Source organism: Ascaphus truei, chromosome 10, assembly GCF_040206685.1.
Source record: "Ascaphus truei isolate aAscTru1 chromosome 10, aAscTru1.hap1, whole genome shotgun sequence".
In the NCBI taxonomy this organism is placed as follows: Eukaryota; Metazoa; Chordata; class Amphibia; order Anura; family Ascaphidae; genus Ascaphus; species Ascaphus truei.
This window is the reverse complement of record NC_134492.1, coordinates 28,212,925-28,233,352: the sequence shown is the minus strand read 5'-3', so window position 1 is coordinate 28,233,352 and position 20,428 is coordinate 28,212,925. Positions and strand designations below refer to the sequence as shown.

General features: G+C 46.2%; 1 protein-coding gene across 3 annotated transcripts in view; it reads left to right on the top strand.

The window, feature by feature from the left end:
• The first annotated feature begins 1,389 nt into the window (after positions 1-1,389).
• EPS15 (epidermal growth factor receptor pathway substrate 15) overlaps positions 1,390-20,428 on the top strand; it is a 67,930-nt gene continuing 48,891 nt past the window's right edge. The window contains exons 1-3 of one of the 3 annotated variants that reach the window (XM_075616329.1): positions 1,390-1,507; positions 12,818-12,859; positions 18,216-18,305. In XM_075616329.1, coding sequence (XP_075472444.1) covers positions 1,427-1,507; positions 12,818-12,859; positions 18,216-18,305 — 213 coding nt within the window. In that variant the 5' untranslated portion in view covers positions 1,390-1,426. Of the gene's footprint in view, positions 1,508-12,817; positions 12,860-18,215; positions 18,306-20,428 lie in introns of those variants that run through there. The other 2 variants (XM_075616330.1, XM_075616331.1) reach the window with 2 other exon arrangements.

Here is a 20,428-nt window from a genome sequence, read left to right as displayed (position 1 = left end):
AGTATGATGTGCGAGGGGGAATGTGCTGTGTAGGGGGGGGGGGGTGTAAGCGAGGATGGGGATGAGAGAGGCCTGAAGAGCAGGGTGCACCGAGATAAAAAAAAAAATTCTTCAGGGGTGCCCTTGCTCAAAAAAGATTGAAACCCACTGGGCCAGGATAGCTAATCTGGGTTCCCCCGAGTCACAACAAAGTGTGCGGCGTTGTGAATGTGTTATTTCATAGATTGGTTCCCCCCTGACAAGTTACATTGAGAATTTCCAATAATTCTGTAAATTCTGCTTTTGCAGAGGACCTGCCGATCAGGACTGATACGCTGCCATTGCATATTACTTGTGGCAGCAGCAGCACTTTGTAATTGTTCATAAAGAAATACTAAAAAAAAAAAAAAAAACACCCCTCCGTAAATGCATCAATTCAAGAGAATATTCTCCCTCTTTCACTTTCCGGGGCCAGAGTTTTCCAGCTGGATCGAGTTCACTCTGTCCCATTTTAACGCCCACATCTGGGTGTGCCTTGTTTGTTCTCAGATCTTTGGCAACAGTGTAAAGTAAAAGGAGTTTCCATCACAGACGCCTCAATCATAAGTGAAGTGGAACTGCACCTTAAACGCAGCAAACCCACATGTCCCAGCGATAAAATAGATCTCCTTGTATGCTGAGGATAAGTTGTGACATTATTTATAAAACCTCTGTTTCATATAGTTGTTCCACTTGTTCCATGTAACACCGTGGCATAAATACGTTGTGCCTGTAGTTACTGGGGCTTTAAAAGCAGGATTCCTACTCGGCAGATGGGAAAACATTGACATAAAATGGACATTTCCCATACTGTGCGTGCAGAAGTACACTTACACACATTTCATAGAGAGAGAGAGTGGGTGGTGGTGGTGTGGTGGTGGGGTGTGAGTGTGTTTAGGCCCAGACAAAAATTAGGGTTTCCAAATAGTCGTTGAAATAAAGGATTCTTGGTTGCAATTTAAAGGCGAGTATTGTACCAATCCAGCATATATGCTGTAGTTAAAATAAACAGGTTCTACGTGCTTATTTATACAAAACTCAGCACTATGTGAGAGATTAGAAATAGGTGTCAAAATAGTACATTAGTAATTTATTGTTTAAAGCATAGTTACTGTAGGGGGGGACATAACTAAGTGAGACAAAGGAAGGATTAGATCAGCGGTGGCCAATTCCAAGGGCGACCATCAGATCAGGTTTTCAGGATATCCCTGCTGACTGGAGTTGGTCACCCCTGGATTAGATGATTAAAGGGGTGCCATACACCTAAACAAAGAGAAACATGTCACCATGCAACGATGATAGAAATCTTCTCATCTTTAGGGGTGGGAAATATAAGGTGCCCGGGTGCCTATGGACTCCATGCTGGCGTCTGTGTTGCAGTGCAGATTAATCTGTCGGTCTCCGCCGCATGTGCTTTAAGCAGGATAGGTTTCGCTATTGCCGGTTGTGGCAGACTGAAGAAAGAAAAGGGCATCCGGAGAAGCAGCAGGTAAACCGGCAATGAATTAGTAGACAAACCCAAAGTCAGGTTAATGGCTTTAATGGTACACACAGATAGAACAGGCAAAGTCCATGCCTCCCCTCTACGTGTTTCACGCCGCCAGGGTGCTTCGCCTAGGAGCACGGAGTCATGGAGTGAACAGACCCTTAAAAGACAAAAAAGCCAGCGAAATCACAGGTGTATATCATTAAATAAAGTCAGAATACATAAGCAGCAACCAATAGTCATCCAGTGGGTGTTAACCCCATGGAGATAACATATTAAAAAACAAGGTGAGTAAATCAACTGATGGTAATACATTTCTAAGGTATCTATTCTTGAAGAAAAAAAAATCTATGGCAAACAAAAGCAGTCTCTCAAACTTAACTTCACAAAATACTAATGATATGATAGCGTTAATCAGTGAAAAATATGTCACCCCAATGGAACATTAGCCATTCTAGAGACATAACTGGCACAGATCATATTTATAGATACTCTGTACCCATAATCCCATGTCAGTAGGATACAACAACCTCAAATTAACAGTTGCTGCAAGGAAAGTATATTAAAACTGCAATGCATATAATACAGCAAATAAATCTCAACGAATGACATCCACATTCAGTCTGGTTAAAGGTTGGTAATGGTTAACATCAAAGTAACCATATAATACCGGTAATCACCACCTGTCTCCAAATCTCATCAATTGTGTATAGAAGAGTAGTAAAGATATAATAAAGCCAGTTTGGGAGTGTTTATCATGCTCGATAAATAAGGCAGGAGACCAGAGAATTGGGAGAGGGAGGGGGTGGGGAGGGAGGGGGTGGGGACGGAGGGAGGGAGGGGGTTAGGGGGGGAGGGAGGGGGTTAGGGGGGGGAGGGAGGGGGTTAGGGGGGGGAGGGAGGGGGTTAGGGGAGGGAGGGAGGGGGTTAGGGGGGGAGGGAGGGGGTTAGGGGAGGGAGGGAGGGGGTGGGGGGGGGAGGGAGGGGGTGGGGGGGGAGGGAGGGGGTGGGGGGGGGGAGGGAGGGGAAAGATGGAAGGTAGGGCTGGGGAAGGATGTTGTAATTGAACAGAATTAATTAAAATATATATATCTCAGATACACGAAAATTAACCCGAAAACTTATTGGTATAAGTCAAAACAAATCTTACTGTAACCATAATAGCTAAAGAAAACACTTCAAGTCCCACTCAGTATTTAGGCCATTAGGATATAATGTATTAAGAGTGACAATCCAATGAGCCTCTCGTTGATAGTGTTTTGACCCTGTCACCACCACATATTGGTGGAAGAATATGTTCCAGAGCTATACACCGCAATGCGCTCACAGAGCCATTGGGACATGAAGTGTTTAGCTCCAAGTTCCAGCATATCTTTTCTGGCTATCAATCTCGGGTGTTCTAAAATGCGTACCTTCAGTGCTCTGGTTGTGAAATCAACGTATTGTTTGTGACAACCGTAAATCAGAAGATATACCATCAAGTTGGTCTGGCAAGATATAAAGGTATTGATTTTAAAGATCTGTGTATTATCCTTATTATGGAAGGTTGTAGTATTAATAACATGCGGACAAATCTTACAACTTCCGCAGCTGAATGAACCCTTTAGACTAGGAAAGAATGTCAGAGAATTCTTAGATCTAACTGGACGTAACATGCTGGGTGAGAGCATATTGCCCAATGTGGGAACTTTCCTAAACACAATCCGTGGGTCATGGCTCACCACGTGGTGAATCAAAGGATCCAAAGATCATGTCCTCCAGTGTTTTTTAATAATCGACGTGACGGCAACCGCCTGTTAACTATAATTAGTGATACAGTATGGTGAATCTGAATTGGATTTATTAGGATTCCTTTGTGCAACCTTGGTGCTCTCGGATTTAAACCCCGGTCTGATCCTATCCATGGAGCTAAGGTCATCCCTATTTGTATTCAAAGCTATATAGTAAGCCTTTGTGAAATCCCGCCGGTTATATCCCCAAGCAAGAAACCGATCTGTCAGATCATAGGATTTGCTCTCAAAATCCTCCTCCGAGGAACAATTCCTGCACAAGCGGAGGATCTGTCCTCAAGGGATGCCTCTAAATAGAGGACGGGCATGGCAACTGTTTGCGTGTCAAAGAGAATTACGTGAATTATCCTTCCTGTAGATGTCTGACATATACAATTTCTAGACCTACATGTCTTTTTTTAAAGGTGTCCACATACAGGTGTAGGTCTCGAAATTGTATATGTTGTTGATGGTATCAATGAGTATATTTAATATTTACCTCATTGTCTTCAAGATATTAAAAAAATTCTAGTAACCCATCCACGGAACCATTCCTGATAATCAATAAATCGTCAATATAGCGCCTGTAGAACGCTAGCTACATTGTTACGATACGAATTCTTATCCAAATTGGTGGGACAACTCCCAGCAACCCATGAATAGGTTGGCGTAAGATGGGGCAAAACAAGTGTGTAAGCACTATATCAGAGCGCAAGACAGCATCACATTCACTGTGGCAGTGACTGACCTGAGTCCGGCCGTGTAGGGGAGAGAACGGGGGGGTTAGTGCTCTGTGACTATGCTCCGAGCGCAGCTTAGCCTGTGACGAGGGGTGGGGGGGTTTGCATGTCCTTGGCGGCTGATTGTCGGCAGGGAGGTGGGGGCCATGCTTCGGCTCCCTTGTTTTTTTTTATTATAGATATATATACAGATATATATACAGAAAACAAGAAGAAAAAACAGGCACCTGTTTTTTCTTCTTGTTTTCTGCAGATATCCTTGGGATTTGGTGATCCTTATATTCGGGCAGCAAAACTCCAGTGGACTAAGTACATTTTTTGGATTTTCAACTGACATCTGGTTTTTATTTTATTTTTTATGTTTCATGTTTTTTATTTTTGCTATAGATTCCAGTTGTTTTTATCACAAATTCGCCCTTTTGGGGATTCTTTGGTCAATAGCCTTGTTAACTCTATCTGATTTACACAGCTGATTTATCCTTATCAAGCTTCCTAAGGCGCTACTCCAATTTGTTATATATATATATATATATATATAAAAAAAAAATTGTCCACCCCGGCTCATCTTGAACATAATAGATATGAGTCAAATCGTTCAGTGCACAAATGTAAAAGGAACAAGGGAAGATGAAAGACACGTGAGTATAAAAACCAATTGGAGATGTAGCTTTACTCGTGGGAATAATAAATGCTGTTAGAAAACTGGGACTTTCTATAAGTGCTTGATGGTTCTGAATATACATAGTAATAGGGGATCTTATGAATCGTAGAAAAAAAAATCAAATGAAATTTAAATCGGTAAGAGAAAATGAAATGGGAGAAACGTGGTCTGCTCAGGATCGGCCTGGTGAGGCCAAGGGAGTCTCCCCTCTCTGTGAAAGGTCAACTTAAAGAACCAAGGGGTGGGAGGGCTAACAAAATGAGTTAAACATTTGAAAGGATATGTTGGAGCTTAATGAACAGTCATAAGGCAAACTGTGGCCTCCCACGGGGTTTCGGTGCATCAGAAGATAGCGGATTGTGGGGTAGAAAATTAATCCATGTGCAGGAGAATGGACGGATCGAGAAGATGAACTTGATACGGCTTCAGGGACACAAGTGATAGAGGTGTATATTTCATATCTTCACTTACGGGGATTCTTAAAACTAATCTGGTCCAGGTTGGTCTGAAGACCCGAAGTCCTTCACATCCTGGCTCTGCTGTAGACGAGATTGTGGTTGCAGGCCCAGATGTTGTAAATAGAAACAGTCCAAAGTGGAAAAAGTGGCGCTCAAAGAGTTAACATAAACACAATGAGATTTCCCCAAAATATCAAGTCCAATAATTGGAGATCTCCCATTGGAGGGTTAATGCATATACGGATGTACGAATGTTTGTCACAGAAACAGAAGATAGCGCCTCCCTGGTCTTTCAATCTTGAAACGTACAGCAGGCAGGAAAAAATGGCGTCATATATTTCTTCAGGACAATTGAAATAACCCACAATATCTTTGGGAAATAATGTTAAGCCTCCAACACTCACTTTGTGTATTGAGTAGAGTGGGCTGTTAGCATTCTCATCCACCCAGGGCAGGTCCTCCAGTGTGCAAAACGAAGAATGCCTCTGCACCTTCCAGATCTTTAATAGTGCCATTGTGGGAGGCCAGTAACTTGAAACGGAAGCCCCACTAATATTGTATGTTATTCTCGCAAAGGACGTCTGTTATTTGCTTGAGGTTTCGCCTGCAAACCAAGTCATTAAAAACTTGATATAGACCAGGTTAGCCCTGGATCTTAGCACTACAAAAATAGCTTCCTTTGTGCAGCCCCTCTTTATCCTGGCCCCAGGCGGATACCTGTTGCTGGGGAGGGGGCCTGAGTCCTCTATTTGTGGGTGGTATGCCATACATGGTGTTAGGTCAGGCAACGGGAGACAAACTACAATGATGTTTGTAATATAACTTTTTATATAGCAAGTATGGACAGATGTTGGGTACCTTGTGACCCTTGGCAAAGGAGCACTACATTAATATTGTAACACATCAACATAACATCTACTATATATTTCTCAAACAGTCATATGTTTCTATGTCTGTACAGGCAGTCCTCGGTTATCCGACACAATGCGTTACTCAAAATGGCGTTGTAAAGCGAAACGTTGTAAAGCGAAACACGCTTTCCCATAGGAACACTGTTTAAATGAAAGGTTCCGTTCCTGAAGGCATTTTTAACACTAAAATACACCAAATATTTTATGCAGGCAATAAGATATGCAGCACACACATAAATTATATAGTGCATATACTGTATTATATATATAATATAACATAATAAATAATATATTATATAGTATAATATAATATGATATAGTATAAAATTATATATATACGCTCTTACGACGCTTTGCAACGTTGTTTATGTGAATGTGTATGTATATACACACATACACAACGTTGTAAGAGCGTTGGATAAGCCATTTTGGCGTTGTAAAAATGAATATAGGTATGCATTGCACAGCGTTGGATAAGCCATTCGTTGTATAGCGAAGCGTTGTAAAACGAGGACTGCCTGTATGTGTCTCCCTGTGTCCCTAGTGGCAATCCCATTGGACCTTGGGCCAGGCCAATGAGATTGCTCCCTTGGCCTGCCCATGCACACCTCTCATTGGCCTGAGGCGGAGTGACGGGCCAAAGGAGAGACACACACACACACTAACTCACACACACAGTCACTCACTCACTCTCCTCGGATCTGCGCCAGTCCCACTCTCCACCACCTCTCTCTCCCGTCGTGTGTGTGTGTGCCCCCCTCACCGCAAACCCCCTGCCCCCCCTCACCGCAAACTCCCCGCCCCCCCTCACCGCAAACCCCCCCTCACCGCAAACCCCCCGCCCCCCCTCACCGCAAACCTCAGCCTCCCCGGCGCCAAGCCTCCTCCACCTCACCTCTCACACACCGCCAGCAAAACTCCCGCCGCCAGCAAAACTCCCGCCGCCTCTCACACGCCGCCTCACTCAGCTCTTCTCATCGCGGCCCCGTCTTACCGCCGGGAGCGCCAGCAAGCAGTTAACCCCCCCGCGGCCGAGCCGGGAGCACCGGGGGCGCAAGGAGGTAACCCCCCCCACACACAACCCCCCGCGGCCGAGCCGGGAGCACGGGGGCGCAAGGAGGTAACCTCCCCCCTCACACCCCACCGCGGCCAAGCCGGGAGCACCGGGGGCGCAAGGAGGTAACCTTCCCCCCCCCCCCCACCACACACAACCCCCCCCGCGGCCGGGAGCACCTGGTGGCGCAAGGAGGTAACCCCCCCCTCCACACAGCCCCCCCCCTCCACACAACCTCCCCCCCTCCACACATCCCCCCCCCCCACACACACACAACCCCCACACACACACACAACCCCCCCCCCTGCGGCCGGGAGCACCGGCTGGTGCAAGGAGGTACACACACACACAGTGACACACACACACACAGTGACACACACACACACACAGTGACACACACACAGTCACACACACACACAGTCACACACTGACTGACACACACTGACTGACACACAGTCACACACTGACTGACACACAGTCACACACTGACTGACACACAGTCACACACTGACTGACACACACTGACTGACACACAGTCACACACTGACTGGCGCACACACACACACTGACTGAGGCACACACGCACGCACACACTGACAGTGTGTGTGTGTGTGTGTGTGCGTCACTCAGTCTGTGTGTGTGTGTTTGTGTTTCTGCGTCAGACTCACTGACGCACGCGCGCACACACACACACACTGACTGACTGACGCACACACAATGACTGACGCACACACTGCATGAAGCTGTAAAGGGGGACAAACAGAGCTGTAAAGGAGGGAGGGGGGGACTGGATTGATGTGAATGGGGGACAAACAGAGAGAGGGGGGAGGAGAGAGGAGACAGAGAGGAGCGGGAACATTACATCCCGGGCAACGCCGGGTCTCTCAGCTAGTTCCCTATAAATGCTGTCTGGGTGTATGTCAGTGTCTGGTACTGTGGCAACCCAATCTTGGTTATCAAGGCCTGTATGATGGTGCCAGCACATTAATGCAAATAAGTGTAGCAGGCCTGTACTTCTGGAAACGCGTTGGTACCACTGATAGGTGAAACCGTTGAGGGTCCCCCTCCGATGGTGCTTGCTCCTCCGTGCTGCTTTCACTCCAACAATCTGCTGTTCTCCCTCCAGTCAATGTCCGCTCTCTTTAGCGGGACACAGACTGGCCTCGGATCACATGCGATCAATCCTGAAGTCCTTCAGGCTTGTGCAGATCTGCTGTAGCAGCTCTGCCCCTGCGTGTCCTGCCAGGAACTCCTAGAGCAGGGGCGCGCAAATTTTTTTTGCAGTGCCCCCCCCCACCCCTTGCCTGCTCTCCTCCGTTGACGGCAACCGTGACGTCACATGACCCCGCGGCGTCAAAGTTGCCATGGTCACGCGTCCTGAAGCCAGCTGAATCTTGGTATGTAGAGATTGCAGAGGCCTTGCGCAGTCCCCTGCCAATTAAGTTAAATGCCCTGGGGAAGAGCGCGGGACCTCTGCAACCGCCCGCGCACCCCCAAAAAAATCTCGCGCCCCCCAGTTTGTGCACCGCTGTCATAGAGAACTCCTTTCTTAGCCCCGCCTCTCCAGAGTCGAATCTCCTTGGCTGAGGCTCTGTCCGTCACAAGTCACATCTTCCTGTACCGACAGTTGCACAGCAAGCTGGGAATTTTAGTTTCCTATCGCAGCCAAGGGGCAGTGTATGTTTGTCAGCTGCCTGCACTTACAAGGGGTTTACATTTGTTTAAAAGAAGTGAAAGTGGGCTATTACAGCTCTGGGATTCTCGGTAGAGTTTGATCTGGGACTCTGAGCTCTTTGAGAAGGGTCGAGAAGGAACTTCTCGCGAGGGATGTCTGTCCAGGAGAGTCTGGACCTGTTTAGTTAAATAGTCTTCTAGGTTCGTCACCGTTTAGGGAATACTCCACGTCCTCATGTGTTTGCAAAACTCCCTAGTCCTCTTGTCTTTTTAGAAGATCCTTTATTTGGGCTTGTAGGTGGGAGACTTATAAACCTACGTTATTCTGTGGGAGTCTGAGCGCCCACCTGAGAAGATATTTCTGGTTGTATTTCCTTTATGTGACGGATCGGGGGACTCGCGCTTCCCAGTGTGTCCCCGTCACCTCTGTTTCCACTGCCTCTAGCCCTCTCCCTTCACCACCTCCTCACTCTTCCCCATCCTTTCCCCACAGCCGTTCCTCTGCGGCGCGGTTGGCATACCCGGACGCACGTTCAGGTCTCGTGCGCCTTCTCCGCATGGTGCGCACGCATCACCAACCACTTGCTCCCCTCCGCGGCTCCCGGCGGGCCTCTATTCCCCCAGCCTCCACATTACCTGGCTTCTCCGTCCATCTCGCCCTCCTTGCCGAGCGCCCCGCGGCGCGGCGTCCCTCGCGCTCTGTGGGACGCACGGTGCACGCGCATAAGACCCTTACAGAGGGCGCACGCACACGCTCCAGCTATCTGTCGTCCCAAAACTCTAGCTCCGCCCCCCGTGGCTTAAAAGCCATATCTCTGAGTTATTTCCCTGTCTCCTCCCCTGCTCTTTCTGACCTATCCCTGCAAACTCTCACTCAACCCTCTGCTCCTCCTCTCTCCCCTATTCGTTCTCCTTCCTTTATAACCCCTATCTGTCCTCTTGCTCATTGCTCTGCATAGCTTTCCTGTGACCCCTTGTGTGTGCAGTGTCTATGCCTAGCTCCCTTGTTTGTTTCAGCGCTGATTCCTGTCCTTGCTCCTGTTTGGATTCCCCTGGCTTGAACTCTGCTCTGGATTTGACTACTCTGCTTTCTCCTGCCCTTGAACCTTGGTTTACGGACATCACTACGCTGCTCTCTCCTATCCTTGAACTCTGGCACACGGACATTACTATCCGAACTCTGGCACCCCGGACTCTGCAAGTATACGTTAACCCTTTCTTACCAGGCCCGGCAACGCATTACCACACTCCGGGCACGCCCTCACTGCTGTGGGTGCGTGTTATACCCTTACCCACCTCAGTACTGGGGACTGGCCAGGTCTGCAGGCATACAGGCGTTACACTTTAGTGCTTTTTTGGAGCGTCGGTTGAAACATGTCTTTTATATTTCCCCACGGTTTCTTTTATTTGAAGGTTTGCTGTAACTCTTGGTCAGAATTTGTGTTGGGGAGAGCAATTGGTGAGGCCGCTTTTGGTTTGTGAAGGATGCAACTAAACACTGTATTGTGTGGGACTTTTGGTGGTTGTTTTGGAACCATCCTGAACTACCTGATTGAGGTTTATAGGAATTTATAGAGGTAAGTTATTGCTGGATCATGGCTAATAAAAATCTTACTTGTGAGCACATTCACACGTCTCAGCCAGGTCTGCAACTCGGCTTTTCACCATTACCTCTTTGCATACAGTGTTTCCACTGCAGCAAGGGATTCTGGGAAATTACTTGCAAATGAGCACGCACAGTGTGTCACCTTTTACTTCATATCCATTTTAACATAGACCCCCCTATAAGCTTATACCTGCCGTATTACACAGCTTATGAGCACAGCCTGTGTTAAAGAAGTGCAGAGCCAGTAAACCTACCCACAGACAGCTTTTTCAACCTTTTGGGTCTCATCAGTGTGAGGCTGGTTATACTGGCTTTGCAATGTGAAGTTGGAATAGGTTTCGACCACACATTCTACGCTGGATGATGGATATTTGCACCAAAACTCCAACTCGACTATAGAGCCTCTCCCTTCCCTGGCCATCTTACCCGTGGCCGCACATGCACCTTTTGTCATGCTTCTTTCTAGCGGAGCTTCTCAGAGCTTTGTTTCTGTTCTAGACTGCATGAAAAAAAATGAACCAAAATAGAACCCCCCCCCGCCCTGTGTTGCAGAAAGGAATAAAGGGATCACTGACATTACAGGAAGTTCATAATGTATCCATTGGTTACACAAATGATACAGTATGTTCAATGGCCTTTTGTTCAGTTTCCTTCCATTTATTTGTGGAATTCTGGTGGGGTGTTTGGCCTGGTTTCATATGCATCAGGAAATGTGCTGTAAATAAAATAACGAAGCACTGGGAGATTAGGTTTATGTCCGTAGAAAATCATATACAACACCCCCTGATAGCAGCCAAATAATTTCCTGTAAGATTTTATGAACCACAAAGAAATCATAGAGGCAAAGCATGAGAGGTTTTTACAACGCTATGTCAGCAAATAGATGTTTTAATTGGGGACCATGGATTTGTGCCGGAAGTCTCCTTCACGTCGTGTATCCTGGTGAACGAGCTGACTCTCCCTCTTTTGTAGTAAATCCTTTCCTCTCTCTCTCATCTTTACAGGAAATCTGCATTGTGCATGTCGGATATTTCCCCTTCTGCGGCCTCTCGAGAAACCTGTTTGTGTTTCACTCGGAGAGCTTTGCGCTATTGTTTTAATTTCATAATCTGGCCGGAGTTTCCTGTGTGAAGCTTCAGCCGCCGCTCTAACTCGTCCGTCTAGTAATCTTTCTGGCGGTCTAGGACATTTGGTCAAGGCCGTTTCGCCGCGACCAAATGTCCACCGGCGTTTCGCCGCCAGGGACCTCGCCGCAGGGATCCTATGCCGCCGGCCACCTATGCCGCCGGCCACTTAGGTAAGTCAGTAGCCTTAGCCCTTATCCTAAAACCCCCTAATACTAACTCTACCCCCTACCCTAAAAAACGTAACCCCCTTGCCCGAAAACACCTGAAGTTAACCCCCTACCCTAACCGCTAAATCCCTAAAGTTAACTCCCTATTCTAAAACGTACCGGCTTGTCAACGCGGCTAGCGGTAGAGGGTCGAGCGGCTGGGGCGGAGGGTCTCCCTGCGGGCAAACACCGGCATGGACTTGGTCGCGGCGTGACGGTCGTGATCAATTGTCCCATTCCGTCTTACTGGTCCTTTCGGTTGTTATGAGGTTAAGTATATGGGCCTTCTGGTTCTGAAAGACACCGATATACTGTCAAAGACCGGTATGATGTCTAAGCGCCGGAAGGCTTCATATGGCAGAAGACTGCTTAATCCATATGGACCGTGGTCTTTTATGGTCTCTGATTTTAGCATCGTCCCTGACTGGCGCTGCGGCATGATGTCACTATGGGAACTCGTATACTAACACTGTATAGCATGATGTCACTATGGGAACTCGTACACTAACACTGTATGGCATCAGGTCAGGACGGTTTACAAGCAAAGATCTCGTGTCCAGGCCCCCGGCTGCTGGGAGCCTGCGGCAGACGTGGCGGTGTGAAACTGAGAGGGGCTGCATTAACGAACAATATGATGATGGTCCCTTACTGCGCCGTTCGGAAACGGACATTTTGTTTCCACTGCTGGACACTCGGCCGCCGACCGTTTCTCCAATAAGGTAAGTTACCTTAAGCAGTTTTAGCGGTTAGGGTAGGGGTTATGGTAAGGGGTTAGGTTTTTAGGGTAGCAAATTAGGTAATTGGTTAAGGTTTAGGGGTTTTGGGTAAGGGGTAGCGTTAGGGTTACGGGTTAAGAGTAGGGGTTTTTAGGGTAAGGTTAGGGGCTTACTTTGGCGGCAAAACGGCCGGCGGCTGGATGTCCTGCCAGCGAGGTGAGTGGCGGCTGGATGTCGGCAGCGATTTTGCCTGCGACCAATGTCCTAGACCGGTGCTGCTCGCTGTGTCAGAGCTGTGTCTCCTCTCGTGGCGTTTCAGGTATATACGATGCACGGTGCTGTACAATGCTCAGTGTTCCTATCCAACCATTTATTTTCTTATCTCTTTCAGATACCAAGTAACAATGCTGTGTACGAGAAGTACTTCCATCAGGTTTGTTCTCTTAGTTTGGGTTACTGGCTCGGTATTTTTCTAACCCGGGCTTTGCCATACAAGCTGTGTGCTGCAGCAGGTTACAGCTTAATGCCGGCTGCAAACTTGTACAGTAATGATGCTGACACGCGACTCGTGTCCTGCGCTTTCCTATTCATGCGCAGAATGTAGGGACACGCAGTTACAAATAACCCCCCAAATAGTATTTTATGTACTGGCAGGGCTCACACGGTGGTGCCACGTTGGGCTTCTCCGAGAGACCCCTGACTCCGCTTCCACAATTGGATGCCATTCTGTCCAGCCAATCAGAGAGGGCAGTGACGCATGTCACGTTACACCGCTTCCTGATTGGACATTGCTCCTGGCCGTATTTATTTCCATGATTTGCCAGGCGTGTGCGAGCCCAGGGCTATGGGAGCCAGGACAGTACCAGGTTCTAACCGTTCGTTCTGCCATGTGTAGCGTCGCTGATACCAATACACACACGCGCTTATTATCCATTTGTATGGCGCCGACATATTCCGCAGCGCTGTACAATGTGGGCGGGATGATCCAAACATTAAGGCACTGATCCACATCCACAGATCTGAGCGCGCACACATATACAAAGACGAAATAATACAAAGGTATACAGAGGCACTCTAACTGGCAAAAAGGAGTACAAAAAGAAGACGAGAATAAGCCTCGGTGCAGGCTAGCCCATCACTGCCCCTATGTTCCAAATAGAGGTCTATAGTAATATAATGTGGAAAAAAAGATGGAGGCACACAAGTAATAATGCAAAATTGCTATGTTTAGCTGCACCCGTGTGCCTCCATCTTTTTGTTTTTTTTCCACTTTATATACAAAGACTAGCACAATCCCACACACGCTTGTGTACTGATATATAATGATGAGGTGTAGCACCCATGTGAGCTTAAATGCCTGTGCTTGTTTGCTTATATGGGCGCTACAGCTCTAATTGCAGCTGGTTCAGGTCCTTCCAGCGGTGAGAGAGGTGTGCTCCGTACCCAGGGCCGGCTTCGCAGAGAACACAATAGGATGAGCTTGGGAAACCGTTTTATGTCCGAGAGGATGGGCCTCGCTGATCTTGCCGGCAACGCTCGTACTTTGTATTTTATTTTTACATTTGAAAGCGGCGATCCCATCCCCCGGGTACCAATTATGTAAACAAAGCAATTTAAGGGGGAAAAAAATGTGGTTGCTGCTTTAAAATAATCTTGGTTTATTCATCCCAAACCCTGCGGTGTTAGGAAACCTGTGTCTTTGTCTGACCTGTGTAGTTCCAGGTCATAAAAATATGTTTTTGTGACATGGTCCCGTAAAGATGTCAGACACTTTACAGTTTCACCTCCCTACAGCTTTTTTTGGATTTCCATAAATGTATGTTAAATATTTCTCTTAACTTGTTGTTTTTAGAAGTGTAATATATTATAGAAGTATAATATAATAAAATAATATATTATAGCAGTATGTGTGGGGCGGGTGGGGGTAGCACGCAAGTCTGCTTAGTCTGCAAGTGATTAGAATGGGCAGGCAGCCGGCTGCTATTTCATGCTTTTGTAGTTCTAGAAAAGAGTCCAGAATGGGATCAGGGTAAAAACGTTTGGGCATCGGATACAATGACCTCACATAAACGTGGTATCAATCTAGGGAGAGGTTTTATATATGTATCTGTGTATTGTCTCCTTGATGAGTGTGTATATGCAGACACACAGACCATACAATAACAGTAATAAGATTGGAGCGGGTGCTTCTGTTAAAGTACTCAACTGTACTATGTAGAAGGGTCAAAAAAGCCAGCACAATAAATGTCTTTACTAGGTCTACGTTTCGGCTTTCCAGTGGAGCCTCATAATAAAAGGCCCAGCTGAAACTTTGAGCTAACAAAGACACATTTATTGTACTGTTTAGTGTGCCTGCTTTTTTTTATCTATACCCACACACAATCGCTGTTCACTGGTGTGTGTGTGTGTGTATATGTATATAGATATAGATAGATATCTATACATACAGATCTATATATAGATATAGATCTCTCTCTCTCTCTCTCTTGATATATAGACATATAGATATATCTATAGATATATATATACACACATCATACACACACTGCAGAAGGAGGGCCGCTGCACATGAGCAGGGAGAAGCAAAAATCCAACTGGATCCCACAAACTGGGCCAACCCCAAACTAGACCGGTACATCGAAAGCTTTAGACACAGAGCCAAATCCACCGTCCTGGACAAAGTAAGGAAACAAACGTATAATCTGTCACTGATCGAGAGGAGAGCCATAGGATCGCTAAAGGCCAACCACAACATAACAATCAAACCTGCGGACAAGGGAGGAGCAGTGGTCATAATGAACACCACAGACTACCTGCGGGAATCGCACAGACAACTCTCAGATGCAAAGTATTACACCAAACTGCAGGAGGATCCAACAAAAAAATACATGAGAGAACTCAACAGGATCATCTCGATCCACACGAGAACAAATTATGGACCTGATACCAGCTAACCTAAAATCTTGCACATTCTACATGCTCCCTAAAATTCACAAAGAGGGTAACCCTGGGCGCCCTATTATCTCTGGATCTGGCACACTGACTGAGAATATTTCTGGCTGGGTGGAAGGCATTCTAAAACCACTTGTCAGGAACACACTCGGCTATATCCAGGACACCACCGACCTGCTAAACAAACTGAATGCCATTGCCCCCTCCCAACAGGCACACTACTAGCAACCATGGATGTAGAGTCATTTTACACAAACATCCTCCTCAAAGATGGGATTTCAGCCTGCAGATACTTTCTGGGATCGCAGGAGCCACTCTCAGAGATAGTGACTAAATGCATCAAATTTATTCTGACCCATAACTACGTCACATTTGGAAATGACACATACCTCCAGACAAGGTGGGCACTCGGATGGCGCCACAGTATGCCAATCTGTTCTGTGCAAAACTGGAAAGTGACTTTCTTTCCACCTGTCACTTGAAACCCCTTACATACCTTCGATACATCGATGACATCCTCCTGATTTGGATGTCTGGTGAACAGGACCTCATACAGTTCCATGAGAACTTCAATACGTTCCACCCAACCATCAGCCTCCAACTCACCCATTCCCTGGATGAAGTATATTTCCTAGACACCAGCATTACTATAAAGAACAACCAACTACAGACTTCTGTATACTGCAAACCTACAGACAGAGCCAGCTATTTGAGGGACAACAGCTTCCACCCGACACACACTAAGCATGCAACCATCTACAGTCACGCCACACGATACAACCGTATATGCTCCCACACAGCAGACAGAGGCCAGCGGATTACAGCCTTGAGATTGGATTTCATAAACTGTGGATATAACCACAGAATTGTAGACCAGCAAATCCCCAAAGACACCAGAATACCAAGAAGTGATCTCCTTGAATACAGACCGAAAGAGACAAGCAACAGGGTACCTTTTGGTGGTCCCATATAACCCACACCTAGGAGCCCTATGCAAGATCGCCAGGGAACTACAACCTATTCTCCAGGAAGATACAAGACTGCAACAGGTCTTCCCTGAAACACCCTACTTATCATACAGACAACCTCATAATTTCAAGAAAATAATGGTGAGGAGTAAAGTATTCAACAGTACAACTGAATGCGGGAAAAGACCATGCCAGGACGCAAGATGCAAAACCTGCGCAATGCTCCACACAGCGGGCACAATACAAATACCACACAGGAATCTGGAGTATAAAATCAGAGGAAGGTTCACCTGTTCCTCCAGCAATGTCGTGTACCTCATCATGTGCATGAAATGCCCAGGGGGATGCTACTACATAGGTGAGACGGGACTGGGGCTAAACAAGATAATTACTGTAAGCACCTCGGGGCAGGGACTCCTCTTCCTTAATGTCTGAAGCACTTATTCCCATGATCTGTTATTTATATTATCTGTTATTTATTTGATTACCACGTGTATTACTGCTGTGAAGCGCTATGAACATTAATGGCGCTATATAAATAAAGACATACAGGCATACCCCGCATTAACGTACGCAGTGGGACCGGAGCATGTATGTAAAGCGAAAATGTACTTAAAGTGAAGCACTACCTTTTCCCACTTATTGATGCATGTACTGTACTGCAATTGTTATATACGTGCATAACTGATGTAAATAAGGCATTTTTAACAGGCTCTATAGTCTCCCTGCTTGCGCACAGCTTCAGTTCAGGCAGGGAGCCGGTATTGCTGTTCAGGACGTGATGACAGGCGCATGCGCGAGCTGCCGTTTGCCTATTGGGCGATATGTACTTACTCGCGAGTGTACTTAAAGTGAGTGTACTTAAACCGGGGTATGCCTGTACAATACAATACAATGAATCTGCATCACCACAGCATAACACTCGGAACAAGAGACAGTCCTGTCGTCGAACATTTCTCTGACTCTGGCCATAAGGTGAACGATCTGAAGGTGGCCATACTCAAAGGTAATCTTGGAACACCGAAAGAAAGACGGTTGCATGAATACAAATTTATGCAACTGTTCGGGACACTTAGCGGTGGCCTAAACCGAGACCGTAGTTTCATAAGTCACTACTGACACTCTCTTCCCATGAGTGCTAAAGGCCATGTCTATACATACTGCGCTATATGAACGCACACACAGCTGTCTCTTACACACATAAATATATAATGTAATTCCATCCCTATATACCAATAGGGACCACATAGTATCTACACACACTTATAGTAATGCAATACCCTCTTACATTTCTACACCTACCCACCATTGATATAAACTCCCACTCCACACACACCTTTGGTACCTTTTGGTTGCATGCGCTGTGTACACTATGGACACTTTATAAATGTATATTTACATACACACACTCTTATATCCCTAACATTCAGGGACCATTTAACACCTTTAAGTCATAAATCGCATACTGCACAGGGGGGGAGGGATAGGCTCTAGTCACAGATACATTCCAGGATGCACTGTTTTTAAGTAAACCCTTTCTTGCTTTATCCATTGTAACACCACCGGAAGAGATCAGTGTATCTCGAAAGCTCAGACAAATAAAAGCATTTCGTTAGCCACAGAACGGTATCGTCTATTCATTTGTGTGTGTGTGTGTGTGTGTGTGTGTGTGTGTGTGTGTGTGTGTGTGTGTGTGTGTGTGTGTGTGTGTGTGTGTGTGTGTGTGTGTGTGTGTGGAGAGAGAATATATATATGAATGAATATCTTGAATCAGTAGGCAGCACTTTTGCTAAGAGAAGGTCTCTATGTTCCCTGAGTGGGGAGCTTACACTACATGTTCACATATTTCCGTTCACATGTGTTTTACAGCTGGAATCTGGGAACACAGGGAGAGTGTTGGCTGCAGATGCTGCCTTTTTCTTGAAGAAATCCGGCCTAATGGACTTGGTGCTCGGGAAGGTAATGTGATCCCCGCAAACATGTTGTACACTGTGTGCTCAGGACCTTCAAATCTGAATCACTTAGAATTAGAATATTTTTTTTAAGACATTGATCACTTCTGTTTAATGTAAACATATCAGTTATGTATATCTATATTTACTTTGTTTGTGTGTATACACAAATATTATATACATACATACATATATCCATATATACTGTCACGGCACACCTGTGAGCACATGTCCTGCATACGGGACAAGGGCTAATACACCACTCTCTAGCTGACACACTTTTCACCTTCCGCAAAGGTCCCTCAAATGAACACTATCTCTCTTCAATCCGTCCCAATATACCATCTATCACGAACAGCGAACTTGTGAGCACGTGACTTAAATCTGCAACCAGGGTTAATACACACTGCTGCTGTAGACCAGGGGTGGGCAAACTGGGGGGCATGCCCCCCGGGATTTTTTTTGGGGGCGGGGGTACAGCGGTTCCAGATGCCCAGCGCTCTTCCCAGAGGCATTTAATGTAAATGCCGGGGTACCGCGTGAGGCCTCTGTAACTCACAAGGATTCAGAAGAGTTGGTGGGACTGGTCGCCATGGCAACGCGGTGTCAAATGACGCCACAGGGTCTCGTGACCTTGTGGCATCATTTGATGCCGGCAAAGAAGGTCAGGGCGGCGCGAGCATAGGGGGAAGCAGGCAGGGGGGCGCAGCTCTAAAAATTTGCGCTCCCCTTCTCTAGCCAACTCACCTTTTTTCTGTGCAAGGTACTTTCAAGGAGTTAATATTAACCCCTTACTAGATTGCAATCATATCTATCAGCTTCCACCACCCAAGAACTATGCAAATATATGTAATTATATATCTATATCTGCCAGGGTCTCGGATCCCCGTTTATTAAAGAAAAACTATGCACTTAACACACCAAAATATGTTGTAAAATGTGTCCAAATATGTGCTTTACTCTACAAAGCGTGCAACCAGTTCAATCAGAGCCCAAAGCTTCACTTATTAAGGTCCTAACACTACACTGTGAAGCTTCCCTTTTACCTCTGTGCTCTTCCCATAACTGTCTCCTTTCTACCCCTTTCGCCTCTACTGCTCTCTCTCGCCTTAAACCTTTTCCGCTCACTGCCCCTTACCTGTGGATCTCACTCACACTCAGTATATGACCTTCTCTCTTCATCTTTAAGTCAAACATTACAACTCGAGTCTTAAATGAAGCATTTCAATAGCCAAGGCCAGGGTTTTTTCAGAAGGGTTCGCCGGGGATCCCTTAAGGGTTCCCTGCAATTTTCAAGTCATTTGAAAACCGTACCAAATACAAAAGAATTTACAATGCATCGGATCTCAGACACACTGAACCCAAAGAAGCACATTTTGGGATCCCCTGAGCCCCCACAAAAAAATATGTATGTATATAAGTGTCAAAAAGGAGTGCTACTGAGCGTGGTGGATGCATAAAACAAAGAACAAAAAAGCCCAATGCCACTTCCAATATGACAAAAATACACAGTAAAATACTTATATATTCTCTTGATAAAGGGTCATTTAGTTTAACCCTTTGGCCAAAGCGTCGTAAGCCTGTGAGCCACATCAAGGCAGACCCTGCTCACAGGTCCTACCACTACCTAAAAAAGTAATACACCTATACTAGGATTAAATGTGTGGCTCATAGCACTCAGACACACTATTAGAGAGGGTTGGGGTTCCTTACAATGCATCTGATCTCAGACACGCTTATTAGAGAGGGTTGGGGTTCCTTACAATGCATCTGATCTTAGACTCTCTGTTAGAGAGGGCTGAGGTTCAGCAGAATGTCACAATATAATTATAACGAAAAAAGGTTGGAAACCACTGGCCTAGATTCCTGGCTACTGTCCCACACCCACAGTCGCTCCTACCAACGAGTGTGGCCAAGCCCTGCTATCTACTGCACTTATTCCCTCACCTGCTGTCTCTGTAACTCTCCCATCATACCCCTTACATTGTAACTCTCCAGGGCAGGGATTTCCTTGGCTATTGTTTGAATTTGTTGCTCTTATTTTACTATTGCCTGTACTGTATTGTCTCTCTTGTAAAGCTCTGAGCACAATGTGGGCGCTATATAAATAAAGATAAACATACAAGCAAA